At 47.8% G+C, this 17,023-nt stretch overlaps 1 protein-coding gene across 1 annotated transcript in view; it reads left to right on the top strand.

Moving 5' to 3' along the window:
- Positions 1-17,023, top strand: part of FOXM1 (forkhead box M1) — a 28,058-nt gene that overhangs the window by 2,436 nt on the left and 8,599 nt on the right. The window contains exons 2-5 of the mRNA XM_060247288.1: positions 1,392-1,543; positions 6,398-6,598; positions 7,657-7,785; positions 9,504-9,582. Of these exons, the coding sequence (XP_060103271.1) occupies positions 1,392-1,543; positions 6,398-6,598; positions 7,657-7,785; positions 9,504-9,582 (561 nt within the window). The remainder of the gene's footprint in view (positions 1-1,391; positions 1,544-6,397; positions 6,599-7,656; positions 7,786-9,503; positions 9,583-17,023) is intronic.

Genomic DNA, 17,023 nt, shown 5'->3' with positions numbered 1-17,023 from the left:
GGTGGGCCTTTAAAATGACCAGTCGTTTGTGGAAAGCCGGAGACTGGGCTGCAGGGCAGAATTCCAACATGATAACGACCCCAAACAGACCTCCAAAATGACCACTGCCTTGCTAAAGAAGTTGAAGGTAAAGGTGATGGACTGGCCAAGCATGTCTCCAGACCTAAACCCTATTGAGCATCTGTGGGGCATCCTGAAACGGAAGGTGGAGGTGCGCAAGGTCTCCAACATCCACCGGCCACGTGACGTCGTCATGGAGGAGTGGAAGAGGACTCCAGTGGCAACCTGTGAAGCTCTGGTGAACTCTGTGCCCAAGAGGGTTAAGGCCGTGCTGGGCCCCATTTGGACATTATCACTTAGGGGTGTACTCACTTTTGTTGCCAGCAGTTTAGACATTAATGGCTGTGCGTTGCGTAATTTTGAGGGGACAGCACATTTACACTGTTATACAAGCTGTAGACTCACCACTTTACATTGTAGCTAAGTGTCATTTCTTAAGTGTTGTCACATGAAAAGATGTACTTAAATATTTACAAAATGTGAGGGGGTGTACTCAATTCTGTGACATACTGTATTTCCTAGGAGGTTCCCCCCCCCCACCCTCACATTTTCCGCTCTGGCCTTCACATCTCTATGGGGATCACGTTTTCCATTGTTTTGTTTTGTTTTTTCAGTTTTCCCACCGTTCCCAGTTTATATCTGCTGTCAGTTCAGGGCATAATTCCGTTTTGGCCATTGGTCATCCCTCGGATTGGTGCCTCTGGATGCGTTCCAGCACCAGGAGTGTCCTCTTGCGAATGGCTTCTTTGGCCTTTTGCGCCAGTGGCAGCCAGATGTGCAGCACCTCTGCTTGTTTCCTCCAGCTGTGAGCTGCGCTGTGAATGTTTACCCTGAAGGTGTGGGGTAGAAGTCCTGTACCTAAACTATTCTGTTGGCATCTGCTCATTTATGTTTTGTGCTGTCCCAGGCTTTAGCATAAGACAGTTTGGGAATCTTGATTAAATTATGTTGAATAAAGTTGCCTTTTTGTGTGTGTGGGGGTGGGGTTGACTAACCCTACTCTTGTTCTCACGTGCAGAAATTATACAGGAGAAGCTTTCAGGCACATGGATGTAAGTTGTAGAAAATGCTTCACATCCCAGATTTCTTTGTCACGGGAGCAAGGCCACTTAAAAAGCTGGCTCAGCCTTCACTGTGAAGAACATGGCATCATTTAGTGAATAAGCGAAGCACCGATATTTTTTAAGGTGCTGTTTAGATGGTGCTGGCCAAGATCTTGTTTGAGCCTCTGCCCCTGGCTGACTTCACCTCCTTTGCTGCCTTCGCTTGGGCTTCTGGGGCGGCATAACAAGACCTGTGATTTTGTGTCTCCCCCCCCCCCCTACCCCCAGGCAGTAGAGAAGCTCCAAGTTGCGAACTGGACAGCAGTCTGACCAACATCCAGTGGCTGGGCAAGATGAGCTCCGACGGCCTGAGCGCCTGCAGTCTGACCAAAGGGACAGAGAAGGAGAACCAGACACCCAAGCCGGAAGCTGCTGTCCAAGTGAGCGGAGGGGTGGGGGGAGCTGCCTTCTGCCTGGCTTCAGTGTTCCGAACTCTAAGGCTCCACGTTTCCAGGCACAAGGGGACGTTAACAGACATCTGAGTATCAGGGAAATGAGAACCCAGAAAAGCTGGTGTGATTTTTCTGAGGAGCCATAAACGATGGGAACCCAGGATTCCAGGAGAGGAAGGCTGATAGGATCGTGTCTTGGTTCCCTTCCCGTCTCACCACACTGTGCAGTTCCCACAGGTTGAGCTTCGATCTGCTGAGCAGTCTGATGAGAGGGCACTGAGATTTGGTGCCAAGATCCAGACAACTTGCATTTCTCAGCGATTTCTACAGTGAGCAGTGTGGATGCTTTGCACAGAATTAGATAACACCAATCCTCTGCTGTTCAGTTGATCATAAAAAATTACAATGGGAGGTTTAAAAGCCAAGAAAGAGACCCAAAACGAGACGCCAAAGGTAGTAGATTGGTTCGTGGATCGAAGGGGTAGGGGGGCAAGTGTGGGACTAGGGCTGGCCCAGGTTTGAATCCCCAGCGCATCATGGAAGGTGCTTGGGGACTGTGGGCCAGGCCCACCCTCTCGCAGCCTCAACTGCTTCACAGCGTTGTTGTGAGGAAACAGCGCAGGCCACTTGGGGTCCCCAGGGTGGGGGGGAGAAAGGCAGCATGTCAGCGATGAGCAGTGTGTGTTTCCACCAAGGTAGCCATCCAATCCTGAGTAGAGGAGCACTCTCAAGCCCGGCAACTTCACTGGACTCAGAAAGGTACAATTGTGCTTATAATAATGCAGTCCTGTCAGTGTCTACTGGGAAGTAAAATCCATTTTGTTAATCCCTAATAAACATACATAAGATTGCGTTCTCTGTCAATAGACAGCTTCAAGAGGGGGTTGGATCAGTGGCTTTTAGCCACAGCGTATTGTTGGAACTCTCTGTCTGGGGCAGTGATGCTCTGTATTCTTGGTGTTTGGGAAGGGCAACAGTGGGAGGGCTTCTAGTGTCCTGGCCCCACTGATGGACCTCCTGATGGCACCTGGTTTCTTTGGCCACTGTGACACAGAGTGTTGGACTGGATGGGCCATTGGCCTGATCCAACAGGGCTTCTCTTATGTGACACAGAGTGTTGGACTAGATGGGCCATTGGCCTGATCCAACATGGCTTCTCTTATGTTCTTATGTGACACAGTGTTGGAATGGAGGGGCCATTGGCCTGATCCAACAGGGCTTCTCTTATGTTCTTATGTGACACAGAGTGTTGGACTGGAGGGGCCATTGGCCTGATCCAACAGGGCTTCTCTTATGTTCTTCTGTGACACAGAGTGTTGGACTGGAGGGGCCATTGGCCTGATCCAACAGGGCTTCTCTTATGTTCTTATGTGACACAGAGTGTTGGACTGGAGGGGCCATTGGCCTGATCCAACAGGGCTTCTCTTATGTTCTTATGTGACACAGTGTTGGACTGGAGGGGCCATTGGCCTGATCCAACAGGGCTTCTCTTATGTTCTTATGTGACACAGAGTGTTGGACTGGAGGGGCCATTGGCCTGATCCAACAGGGCTTCTCTTATGTTCTTATGTGACACAGAGTGTTGGACTGGATGGGCCATTGGCCTGATCCAACAGGGCTTCTCTTATGTTCTTATGTGACACAGAGTGTTGGACTGGAGGGGCCATTGGCCTGATCCAACAGGGCTTCTCTTATGTTCTTATGTGACACAGAGTGTTGGACTAGATGGGCCATTGGCCTGATCCAACAGGGCTTCTCTTATGTTCTTATGTGACACAGAGTGTTGGACTAGAGGGGCCATTGGCCTGATCCAACAGGGCTTCTCTTATGTTCTTATGTGACACAGAGTGTTGGACTGGATGGGCCATTGGCCTGATCCAACAGGGCTTCTCTTATGTGACACAGAGTGTTGGACTAGATGGGCCATTGGCCTGATCCAACATGGCTTCTCTTATGTTCTTATGTGACACAGTGTTGGAATGGAGGGGCCATTGGCCTGATCCAACAGGGCTTCTCTTATGTTCTTATGTGACACAGAGTGTTGGACTGGAGGGGCCATTGGCCTGATCCAACAGGGCTTCTCTTATGTTCTTCTGTGACACAGAGTGTTGGACTGGAGGGGCCATTGGCCTGATCCAACAGGGCTTCTCTTATGTTCTTATGTGACACAGAGTGTTGGACTGGAGGGGCCATTGGCCTGATCCAACAGGGCTTCTCTTATGTTCTTATGTGACACAGAGTGTTGGACTGGAGGGGCCATTGGCCTGATCCAACAGGGCTTCTCTTATGTTCTTATGTGACACAGTGTTGGACTGGATGGGCCATTGGCCTGATCCAACAGGGCTTCTCTTATGTTCTTATGTGACACAGAGTGTTTGACTGGAGGGGCCATTGGCCTGATCCAACAGGGCTTCTCTTATGTTCTTATGTGACACAGAGTGTTGGACTGGAGGGGCCATTGGCCTGATCCAACAGGGCTTCTCTTATGTTCTTATGTGACACAGAGTGTTGGACTAGATGGGCCATTGGCCTGATCCAACAGGGCTTCTCTTATGTTCTTATGTAACACAGAGTGTTGGACTGGAGGGGCCATTGGCCTGATCCAACAGGGCTTCTCTTATGTTCTTATGTGACACAGAGTGTTGGACTGGAGGGGCCATTGGCCTGATCCAACAGGGCTTCTCTTATGTTCTTATGTGACACAGTGTTGGACTGGATGGGCCATTGGCCTGATCCAACAGGGCTTCTCTTATGTTCTTATGTGACACAGAGTGTTGGACTGGATGGGCCATTGGCCTGATCCAACAGGGCTTCTCTTATGCTCTTATGTGACACAGAGTGTTGGACTGGAGGGGCCATTGGCCTGATCCAACAGGGCTTCTCTTATGTTCTTATGTGACACAGAGTGTTGGACTGGATGGGCCACTGGCCTGATCCAACAGGGCTTCTCTTATGTTCTTATGTGACACAGAGTGTTGGATTGGAGGGGCCATTGGCCTGATCCAACAGGGCTTCTCTTATGTTCTTATGTGACACAGAGTGTTGGACTGGATGGGCCACTGGCCTGATCCAACAGGGCTTCTCTTATGTGACACAGATTGTTGGACTGGATGGGCCATTGGCCTGATCCAACAGGGCTTCTCTTATGTTCTTATGTGACACAGAGTGTTGGACTGGAGGGGCCATTGGCCTGATCCAACAGGGCTTCTCTTATGTTCTTATGTGACACAGAGTGTTGGACTGGAGGGGCCATTGGCCTGATCCAACAGGGCTTCTCTTATGTTCTTATGTGACACAGAGTGTTGGACTGGATGGGCCACTGGCCTGATCCAACAGGGCTTCTCTTATGTGACACAGATTGTTGGACTGGATGGGCCATTGGCCTGATCCAACAGGGCTTCTCTTATGTTCTTATGTGACACAGAGTGTTGGACTGGATGGGCCATTGGCCTGATCCAACAGGGCTTCTCTTATGTTCTTATGTGACACAGAGTGTTGGACTGGATGGGCCACTGACCTGATCCAACATGGCTTCTCTTATGTTCTTATGTGACACAGAGTGTTGGACTGGATGGGCCATTGGCCTGATCCAACAGGGCTTCTCTTATGTGACACAGAGTGTTGGACTGGATGGGCCATTGGCCTGATCCAACAGGGCTTCTCTTATGTTATAACTGCAGAAAAATTAATGGTGTACACAAACACCGCCCATCTAGTCTTGATTAAACCAGGATATTGGATTTTGGCTGCTTCCTGATTTGCTGCCTTCGTTTAGCAAGATCAGTTACAATCGTTAAATGAAGGGTCTTTTTGTCCTTTCTCTTGATAGATCTGAATACCAATGACTCTGCACCTTTCTAGGTTTTTTTGCCCTCGGACCTGTAGGTTTCACATCCTCTTATGACTCTGCAATTTTTCCGAGCTTATAGAGCATCAGTATTTACTCATTTGTGGCATTTGTATGCTGCCTTTCTCCCCTGTCCTGTGGTTCCACTTGCTATCAAAACACAGGTGACAGCTCCCTCTTCCCCAGCCCAGGTCAGTGAGGTGCATCTGCTCTTCTTTTAAACAGTTGATTATAATGACTAGCATTTTTAAAAATAAAATGTACCTGTGTTCCATTCTTCATGCAAAGAGCTTGCAGCAGTGTACGCTGGCCCTTCACAGACACTCTGTGGGATGGAGGAGACAGCAGAGTGTAACAACAAGGTCTCAGATGATTACTCTTTGCACTCTACAATTAAGAAGCATACATTTACACATCTCCAATTTTGACTTTATTTGCTTCATGATTTTCCCCCAGAATTAAATCCAAACAATGGTCACCTTAAACTTAAGCTTCTTATTCCTGTTTGCATCTGTTAAAACATCTTCACTCTCTTGCATGCTAATTTGCTGTTCAACCTCTGCCTTATATGTATGGATGGGGAAATTCCATTCCAGTGTGTCTGAGGAAGTGTGCGAGTGTGCAAAAGCTCATCCCGTGAATAAACCTTGGTTGCTCTTCAAGGTGCCTGACTGGACTCAAACTTGGTTGTTTTGCGTCAGACCGACATGGCTGCCCCCCCTCCCCCCCAAGATCTATCTGCAGGGCAATGATTGGCCCAGGGTCACCTCATGAGGTACCTGACTTAGTGGGGTTCTGTCTGCTGTACAGTACTGGCTCTGCGGTTTCACAACCACAATACTTATTTAAGATGGGATGTTGTAATTAATAGAGCCCTCTTGTTTCTCTTTCCACGAATGCTTCAACTGTTAACTAGTCAAATGGCCTATCTTGTTTGTTCCGCCTTCTGTGAGCCCTGCGCCTTTCACTTGGTTCCCTTCTCTCCTGCTCAGCAGATGGAAAGAGATGCAGCACCTTCCTCCTCCTCGGCCTCGTGGCTGGAGGCCTTCACTGAGCGACCACCCTATTCCTACATGGCCATGATCCAGTTTGCCATCAACAGCACAGAGAGGAAGCGCATGACGCTAAAAGACATCTACGCCTGGATTGAGGACCATTTCCCTTACTTTAAGCATGTGGCAAAGCCAGGCTGGAAGGTAAGAAACCTGCGGAATGAAATGCGACCGGGTGGGGAAGGGGGGCTTACTTGCTGGTGCTCAGTGTGTATCTTAGGTAAGTGGCCCTAGTTTCACGCAGGTGAATCTGGGGAGGCAAACGCTAGCATGATTCCTGGGCAGCGAGTACACAATAAGACACGGGGGCTGCCTGGCAATGAATCGTTTTTCCCAGCATGCTTTGCTACATCAGGGTTTGGACAGGTGGGAATGAAGGATCAGTTGGCATTTGAGAACTAGCGACTGGTGGTTCCGTGAGGTCTGCAGCATCCAGAGATAGTTTGCCTTAACTATCAATGATAACTGGATTTTCTTGTTATCTGCTGTAGTCTCAAATGCAGCATTTCTGAGTTCACCCCCTCAAGTGCTGAACTCCCAAAGGAAGAAGAGGCATGTCTGACCAGCCCTTTCGTATTAAGGGATGGAGGGTTGATTTTGGCTTAATTCACATAAAGTGCAGAAAGGGACAGGTAAAGATTCTAGCTTTACAAGGTATGCTTTTTGTTTGTTTGTCTTCAGAGATAGTTTTCCTAGAAGGAAGCATTAGGCTTTGTAGGCATTCACTTGCTGTGTTGTGCGGTCCATAATAGTAGCATCTTTACCATCTGCTGAGTCTGAATTAGGCTGTAGATGCATAAAAGGTATTTGCAAGTGTCCTTAGGTTCATAGGAACAGTCTACCTTTTTATGTGGGAAAGAAAAGGTCCCCTGTGCAAGCACCAGTCGTTTCCGACTTTGGGGTGACGTTCCTTTCACAACGTTTTCACAGCAGACTTTTTACGGGGTGGTTTGCCATTGCCTTCCCCAATCATCTACCCTTTACTCTGAGCAAGCTGGGTACTCCTTTTACTGACCTCGGGAAGGATGGAAGGCTGAGTCAACCTCAAGCCGGCTACCTGAAAACCCAGCTTCCATCGGGGATCGAACTCAGGTCATGAGCAGAGCTTAGGACTGCAGTACTGCAGCTTTAACATTCTACGCCACGTGGCTCTTCCTTTTTATGTAACTTGAAGCTAAAAAGGCTTCTCTCTTCTGATGCAGAACTCTATACGGCACAATCTTTCCCTTCATGACATGTTTGTGCGGGAGACCCTTGCCAACAGCAAAACCTCCTTCTGGACTATTCACCCTGAAGCAAATCGCTACCTGACCCTGGACCAGGTGTTCAAGGTGAGTGCTTTCCTGGGAAGAAATTGGTCACCTCCCCTTTCCCACACGCTGAAGGATTTAGCTGTTTCAGTTTTAAGGAAAAGAGGTGAAGCATGTCAGGGTGGAGCTGAATTTATGGTTGTGAAAACTTAAAATAAACTTTCCAAGCCAGTGGTCCTGTCCTGGGAAAGAGTCAGGATGGGGAGCCACGTTAGTCTGTCAAGAGCAGGAGAAAAGAGCCAGAGTCCAGGAGCAGCTGGAAGACTCCCAAAGATTTGTGGCAGGTTGGAAGGTTGTGAGCAGCAGCAGCAACTCCCGAAAGCTCCTCCTTCCCCCCTCTGCAGCCACAACTCTTGTTAGTCTCTCAGGTGCTGCTGGACTCCGGCTCTCTTCTGCTGGCCGGGAAAAGACTTTGCATGCAGAGCTTGCTTCAGGGAGAGCCGTCAGGCAGCCCATTTTCCAGACCTCAACGGGCGTTTCAAGCGAAGGAATACCATGCCAGCCAAATTAGGCGCTCTCGATCTTGTCATACTTTTATTTCAAATTACCATTCCTAGGATGCATATATGTTGTATCTATCACAGCCTCCTATCTGCATCTATAACATTTAAATTTATTTAATAGGTTTTTATCCCACCCTGCCTTGAAAATGGGTTCAGGGCGGCTCACGACTGTTAGGATCTAAATAAATGACAGCTCCATGCACTGAAACGAAGTTGAGCCAATAAAACAAGATGGCAGCAAAAAGGAAGACAACGTGGGGTGGGGGGAGGCGCAATCGATCGCTGCTACCACCTCCTAGAGTTTATTATTGATAAATAAACCGGTAATAAGAAGGGGTCACTAAGTGCATGGATCTCAGAAATGCTTTTACTACTATACCTAGAGATCAACCATTGGCAAAATTGGGGAAAGTATCTATGCGTGAATGTCTCTTATTTTTTATTTGTCAGCTTTATGGCCCTCCAGCAGCCCAAGTGAGGCGTGGCCCCTCAGGAGTGCTAACAGATCCTGTGCTGCTAGATAAAGCAAGGATGCACTTTGGCCCCTCTGTTGTTTAATTGATATATTAATAAGCTTAAACTTTTTTTGTTACCGGCAATTTCACCGATGCAAGATAAATCCTCTCGCCTTACCTTGCATCTGTGAAACTGCCGGTTCACTTGTGTGCGGATGTCACGCCTGCTGTCTAGAGTCATCGTGGGCCTTCATAAACTTATCTGTCTATTATCTAACTACTGCTGTAGGGAAGTTTTGGTAATTAATTAAAAGTCTATGGCTGTAATTTTTAGTAGAAAACAGAAAGTAAAAAAAAAAAAGTCAAGGTAGTCCCCTGTGCAAGCACCAGTCATTTCCCACTCTGGGGTGACATTGCTTTCACAATGTTTTCACAGCAGACTTTTTAAGGGGTGGTTTGCCATTGCCTTCCCCAAATATAAACAGACCATGGCTGGTCTCCCTGTGTGGGTCTAGCACCATGAATCCCTTGGCCGTCTTTCCTGAGGCAACGAGAGCCAGGCAGCCCAGCTTGCTTTCCTTCCTTTCTTTCCAGCAGAAGAGCTCCCTGCTGCTGGAGGAGCTCTTTGCTTCTTCTGGGCTTTGGGGTGGGTGTATCCCCTTACAGCCAAGCTGGTAGTTGGGTGCTGCTTTCCCTGTAGCTTGGCACTGCCCTCTGGATACGGAACAAAGGGGGTGGTGAGCTCTCTAACTTTCCTCCTCTTCTTCCAAACCGACCACAGCAGCAAAAGCGGCGCACTGCTGATCTGCAGAAGAACCCGGGGAGCACAGGTGGGAACCCGGCCGAGCCCCACCCTGCCTGTGAGTGTCTTGACTGTGACTGGAGGAGGAGGAAGTTGTCTCTCGGGAGGGGGGGGGCACCCAATGGGCGGGCTCACCGGGGAGGGTCAGGAAGGAGAGACGAGCATCATGAGCAGCTGCAGCAGGCCAGAAGGGGTGCCCCATAGACACACCTGTCAGGGCTGGGCTGAATTCCTGGCCTAGGACAAAACTCCAGAGCCTGAGGGCAGCTGGCCCAGGGAGTGCCTTCTTTCTTTCTATGCGGAAGGTCCCTTCCTCAGTCCTGGGTTAAAGAATCCCAGATGATGTGGAGTGAGTAGGATGGAAAGAGCCAATAAACAGCAGGACTTGATAAGACCTCTTCTAGGAGCCCAACAGAGATGGTGTTGGTTGTTGGTCAGAACAGGCATAGCTGGCCACTGGTCTGTCTCCTCAGAAGGCCTTTCCAGGCATTCAAGATCCTTCCAAGCCCCCCTCCCCTGTCTAGTAATGTTACATATCCCCCCGCTTAGGTATGCAGCTTCCCATGTGTGTGGAGATGCTCTGAACATCACTGGTTAAGGGAACAGATGGGGTTGTGAACTCTGCTTATTGTGGTTGTTTCCTGTCTTTTCTGTCAGAAAGTCAGGGTGGCCCTGTCGTCCCCCCCCCCCCCTTTATCTTCTCAAGTGAGTGAGGCTGAGGGGGAATAGCTGCAGCGAGGCCTTGCCTGGGGGGCTGCTTGGTCACAGCCAGGGCTGGTGCTGCCCTATTCCGAGCCTTGGGAAATAAAAGGGAAAACCTGTAGAGAGGCACCTGATCCAAAAATTAGGCAGGGAATTGCAGGCCAGTTAGTTTAAGGTCTGTTCCAGGGAAATCTGTAGAAGGTTTTGTTAAAGGCAAAGTTGTGGATTTATTTATTAAAACATTTAATGCATTTTCAGTTAAAAACCAAAATAAAACATCAAACCCCAGATTTTTCCTGCCTGCCCTCCCCTGAAAGATGTAGAATACAATCCAAGAGAGGTCACTATAATGGATAACACAGCAAAAAATGCAAGCTAGTGACCAATTTGCTAAGAAGTATATAGAAATCAGTCCAAATGTCCAAAACACGTATATTCAAGTCCCAAAGTAGCGTGGTGACAAGCCAATCGATTGAGTACTTGTTTCTTTCCAGTCTTCATCAGACCTGGGACCACTAACAAAAGAAAATATTATACAAAAATATCTGATGAAGACTGGAAAGAAACAAGTACCTAATCGATTGAACCTTGAACTGAACTCAGAAATGGACGACATCCATCCTCGTGGGCTAGCTCCTGATCATTGCTTGGCTTCTGGACAATCGTTTGCATTCTGGACCAGTTGTCATTTTCAGGCTGTCTTCAAGGGCAGCCCCATGTATAATGTGTTGCAGTAATCCGACTGCGAGATTACAGAAGCAGGGATCAGCATGGCCAGAGTGGTTGAGTCGAGGTCCCAAGAGAGTTGGGGAATCAGATGCAGGCCAGCCTGCTCTTCCAAGAACAAGGCAAAGCCCATTAGCACACACCCCTGGCTCTTAACCTGTTCAGGGGTGGGGGGAGCCACTGTCTCTAGGACAGGTGGATTCTGGCCCTTTAGAACAGCAGCCTTCCCCACCAGCGTGACCTCTGCTTTGGCCACCTGACCACAGCCCCAGAATCGAGATGGAGGCACCTGGAGTCTTGGAGGATGAAATACGGAGCTGGGTGTTCTGTGTACATTGATGGCATCTAAAGCTCCAGAAAGTCTCAGTCTCATCCAGCAGACAGACAGACACACATACATCTATCAGTCCAAAGACAATGATCCTGTCAAGCATCGATATTTTGCAATAATCAAGCTTTTGTTTTTTAATCAAAGACTTGTTTTATTCAAAACTCCATGGCTTGCTCCAAGGATGGATTCCTTGGAAGTAATGATTGACACAGTATTGAATAGTATCTTATAGACTACTTCAAAAGGCAGAGTTACAGATAACTTCAAAAGAATAATATAAAGATGCAAATTGAGTTGAAGGTTCAAAGGCTACTCGCTAGTATCTCTTTTATGACTAAGGAATGTTAACATTTCCATTTCTCACACATTCTCTGCTAGTTGATAAGACATGGCTGTGTGAATCTGGGGGAGAGGCACTTTACACCGTTAATACAAGGTTACATTAAACATCCTGGATTCAGAGGGATTTATTATGCCTCCACAGGGGGGAAGGGAGAGAAGGGGGGGGGAGAGAAGAAAGGTATGGAAGAAACCAGCATTTAGAAATAGCATGCTTGACATACTGCCCCCCCCTAAGATTTTCTTCGGGGTTTAGAAGGTTGAGCATTATAAAGCTTTTTTCTTAAGTCCAGTGCTTTGACATGCAAGCCCTCGACCCACTCATCGTGGGCCGGTGAGAAATGCTTCCATCAGATCAGAAAATACAAAACCCCTCATTTGAACTTAGCATCTAATATTTCTTTAACTTCATTGTGACTCTGACCCCAATCGGGATAGGTTATGGAGCTTGAGGTCGAAGGTGCCAAGACATAGCTCCAGGATCTCGTCAGAGTAGACTGCAATGAAAAATAGGGTGTATTTTACTAAACATTTTGGGCAACTCAAGTTCCACTGTCACTTTATTAAACACTCTTTTGATATGAAAAGGTCCCAGGAATTTGTATGCCAGTTTCTTAGAAAGTTGGGGTAATAGTAAGTTCTTGGTAGACAAAAAGACTGTTTCTCCCACTTTAAAATCCCAAACCGGGGTATGGCTTTTGTCATAGTGTTTTTTGTATGTCTCTTTGGCTAATTCTAGGTTTTCTTGGATAACCTTCCAAACTTTCCCTAGTTTTCCCCACCATTGTTCAAAAGAGGAAGGTACTTTTGGTGTTACTCCCACCAGCAAAAGCGGGAATGGTTTTCCTTCGTACCCATTCACTACTAAGAGTGGAGAGGTTTTTGTGGAGCTATGCACACTGTTATTGTATCCATATTCTGTGAATGGCAGGAGTTCCACCCAGTTTGACTGCTGGTAATTCACAAAACATCTTAAATATTGTTCTAATAACGCATTCACCCTCTCCGTCTGTCCATCTGTTTGAGGGTGGTAAGCTGAGCTTAATCCTTATTCGATTCCTGTCAACTTACAAAACTCTCACCAGAAGTTGGCAACAAATTGTGGGCCCCGGTCACTAATTACTTTATCCGGGAACGGGTGTAGTTTAACCACGTGTTGAAAAAACAATTGGGCTAACTTTTTAGCTGTGGAAACTTGAGTGCAAGGGATAAAATGGGCTTGTTTGGAGAATGTGTCTACTATTACTAGAATTACAGTTTTCCCTTGTGACATGGGTAGTTCCACAATAAAATCCATTGAGACTACTGACCACTGTCTGGTAGCTGTCTCCAAAGGTTGCAACAATCCGGGAGGTTTCCCTCCCCTTTTCTTTGCCATTATGCATATTGGGCAAGAAGCCACATAGTTGGAAATGTCTTTCTTCATGAATGGCCACCAGAACTGTCGGTTCACTAAACGCAGTGTTTTCACATATCCAAAGTGTCCTGAAAGTTTATTATTGTGACAGAATTGCAGGACTTTTCGGAGGCTCTCAGGTACATAAAATTTACCCTCTTTGTACCAGAAGCCTCCTTCTCCTTTCGTGACTCCCTCTGGTTTGTTGTCTCCCTCTTTTTCCACTTCGCTGATTAATCTTTCTCCTCCCCATTTTTCTTCTAGGTTTTCGCGTTTTGCCTTGGAGCGGGTAGTTACAGCCCCTCCTATCTGGCTTGGTGGGATGAGGGAGTCAATCACTTCTTCCCTCTGGCTATTATGTTGAGGGAGTCTGGACAATGCATCCACTAGAAAGTTTCTAGAACCTGGGATGTGTTTTATAGTAAAGTCAAATTTGGCAAAGAAGCCCGCCCACCAGATTTGTTTTTCACTTAGTTTTCTTCGTCCTGTGAGGGCTTCCAAATTCTTATGATCTGTCCAGATTTCAAATGGAACCCTCGCTCCCTCTAACCGTGTTCTCCATGTTTTTAAAGCGAAAGTCACGGCGAAAGCTTCTTTGTCCCAAACCGACCAATTTCTCTGTTCATGAGTGAATTTTTTAGATAGGTATGCACAAGGCTTTAATGCCCTCTCTTCATCAGGTTGCATCAGAATTGCCCCTACGGCGATGTCACTGGCGTCACATTTCACCACGAAGGGCTTTAATTCATTCGGGTGAATAGTCTTTTCAATTTATTGAGCGCCTCTTGGAATTTAGCCATCCATTCTAGTTTAGCTCCTGGCCGTTTGGCTTCCGGACCCTTCCCTTTTGTTTTCAGGAGATCTGTTAAGGGTAGCATTGTGTGCGCGAACCCTTGTATAAAATTACGATAAAAATTCATGAATCCAAGGAAATATTGAAGCTGTCTACGTGTCCTCAGGGGTTCCCAATCTAATACCGCTTGGATCTTAGCTGGGTCCATGGCTAGCCCTTTCCCAGACACTCAGTATCCTAAATAGCCCAGCTGTGTCTTGTGAAATTCACATTTGGATGGTTTGGCGTACAGTTGATTCTCATAAAGGGTTCTCAACACCTCCCGGACCAATTTCACATGAGATTGTAAGTCTTTGGAATAAATAATTATATCATCTAGGTACACCACTACCCCTTTGTACAAGTACTGGCGTAGGACTTCATTTATAAAGTTCATGAAAACCCCCAGGGCTCCTTGTAATCCAAAAGGCATGACCAAATATTCAAATTGTTCCATGGGCGAATTAAACGTGGTCTTCCAGTCATCTCCCTCTTTTTTGCGCACCCAGAAGTAAGCATACTGCAAGTCTAATTTGATGGAAATCTTTCCCTTGGACACTGTACTGAGTAGGTCTTTTATTAGCGGTATGGGGTACGCATTACAGGTGGAAATCCCATTAATCCCCCTAAAATCCATGCAAAGCCAAAGCCCACCATCCTTCTTTCTCCAGAAAAGCACCAGAGCGACATGGGGTGCGGTGGCGGGTCGTATAAAACCTCTCTTTAAATTTTTGTCCAAAAAATTTTGTAGCTCGGCTTTTTCATCCCACCCCATTGAGTAGTTTAGCTTTTAAGAGCTCCTGTCCTGGAATCAGTTCTATGGCACAGTCAGTATTCCTGTGGGGGGGGGGGAGTTCATTTGCTTACTCTTCACTGAACACTCGCTTTAAGTCTCTGTACTCCTTTCACCAATTCCTTTGGTCGTCTTCACCTTGGGCGCTCCGGGTTTCGGAGGGGGGGGGGCCTTGAGGTCACTCTGGGCAATTGGCGGCCAAATGGTTTAGGTCTCCACACCGAAAACAGCGTCAGGGAGCAGCTGGCTTAGTTGCTTCCCCAGCTGTACTGGCCTTTTTCCCATCTGGTTTTGCCCCCAACCGTCCCCCCTTGCCCCCTTGCTGCTGTTGCCATTGTAGGGCCACTTGTTTCATTTTGGTTTCAACTTCTCCGGCATCCACCCTACTAGCGTGGTGGGGCGTGCTTGCTGGAGAGCCCGATCCAGCAGGCTTTCATTCAGGCGCCTCTGGAACTGCTCTATCTTCACTTGCTCATTCCACCCACGGATTTTGGCCGTGTTAGCTCAGAACTCTATGGCGTACTCACGCACAGACTTGGATCCTTGCTGTAGGTCTCACAGGGAGGTGAGGGCCCTAGTTTCTTGTAGGGGGTTCTCATATTGGGTTAACAGGGCCCGAAGGAACACAGCCACTGTGTCCAGCTCAGGGCTTCCGGTCTCGTATAGGCTTATGTATCATCGTTTTGCAGCCCCCTTTAGCTTCGACCCCAGGTAGTGCACTCTGCTGAATTCGTCGGGGAAGGTGTTTCCCCAATGATGCATGAAGTTATTTGCTTGAATTGAGAAGTATTCCACCTCCTCTGGATCTCCGTCGAAGGTTGCATCTAGTTCTCTTCCTCTCCCGTAATCACACGGGATGAGGGGCAGCGGAGGTGGCGGCACTGGTGGTTGTCTCACCGGAGGGGGTATTTGCCCTCCTGTTGAGCCTGGTGGCTGCAGCACACTCTCTAGCTGCCTTCTCATCTCTTGCGCCATGAAAGTAGCATTGGCTTGCATCTCATCTCTCAGGCATTTAGCCATTTCAGCCATCTCATCTCTTACCATCTAGAAGAGTCCCCTGTCATCAGGATCGGGCTCTTCTTCCTCCTCATCCGGGCACGGCTGATCTCAGTCACCCTCATCCTCCTCATCGGGTATCAGTCATTCTCATTCATCTCGACCGCCTCCTCCACCCACTCTCAAACCATCCTGGTCGCTCTCTTCTCCCGCTCTCGCCCGCAGGGAGGGTAGTGCCAGGATCGCTTCTCTCCGAGCCGGTGCCTCGTCCATCAAGGTGGTGGATGTTCAAGGGACCCATACTTTAGGGGTGATGAGCAGTTGTTGGATATGCAGAGGGGATCCTCTCCCCGTGATTCTGCAAGTGTCGATGATGTGCCACGGCGGTGTTCACATCCCGGCACCATCTGCTCTAGGTTCGCCTCTCAGCTTGTCCGGAGTTATGGGGAATCTTCTGTTGTCTGGAGTTCTTTCCGCCATATGGTTAGAAAGTTGCCAGTTCGGTTAAACTCCTGAGTGAGATTACTTCCAAAATGTCAAGCATCGGTATTTCGCAATAATCAAACTTTTGTTTTTTAATCAGACTTGTTTTATTGAAAACTCCATGACTTGCTCCAAGGACAGATTCCTTGGAAGTAATGATTGACCCAGTACTGAATAGTATCTTACAGACTACTTCAAAAGGCAGGGTTACAGATAACTTCAAAAGAATAACATAAAGATGCAAATTGAGTTGAAGGTTCAAAGGCTACTCGCTAGTTTCTCTTTTATGACTAAGGAATGTTAACATCTCCATTTCTCACACATTCTCTGCTAGCTGATAAGACATGGCTGTGTGAATCTGGGGGAGAGGCACTTTGCACCGTTAATACAAGGTTACACTAAACATCCTGGATTCAGAGGGATTTATTATGCCTCCACGGGGGGGAAGGGAGAGAAGGGGGGGAAAGAGAAGAAAGGTATGGAGGAAACCAGCATTTAGAAATAGCATGCTTGACAGATCCAAACACATCAAGAGCCAAACCACCAGCCCCCAAATCAGACCACCACTACATTGTTGGGTGCAGGAAAGAAGGTCCAGTCTACATCCCTTTCCATGTGTCAGGCCCATGACAACCCGTGACAGATTCACAGTTCTAAAGCCCCTGCAAGGCAGCCTTGGCATGAATGTTGATGTCCCCCAGCAGAAGCAGCCTCTTCTGAGTCCTCAGCATCCCACCCCCACCCCCCCACAGAGGAGGGAGCTCTTAGGAGGGCGGGGAGGCAGGCATCTGCAGAAACCACCCCCTCTCCTCTCTTGCATAAACAATCACCGCTGCAGTAATCGAACTGTTTAGGAAGGCTGCCTCTGGACCACTCACTACACCTGGCACAAGTCAGGAAA

Source organism: Heteronotia binoei, chromosome 9, assembly GCF_032191835.1.
Source record: "Heteronotia binoei isolate CCM8104 ecotype False Entrance Well chromosome 9, APGP_CSIRO_Hbin_v1, whole genome shotgun sequence".
NCBI classification, from domain to species: domain Eukaryota; kingdom Metazoa; phylum Chordata; class Lepidosauria; order Squamata; family Gekkonidae; genus Heteronotia; species Heteronotia binoei.
Note: the sequence above shows the minus strand (reverse complement) of the source record. Positions and strands in the feature narration are given on the sequence as shown.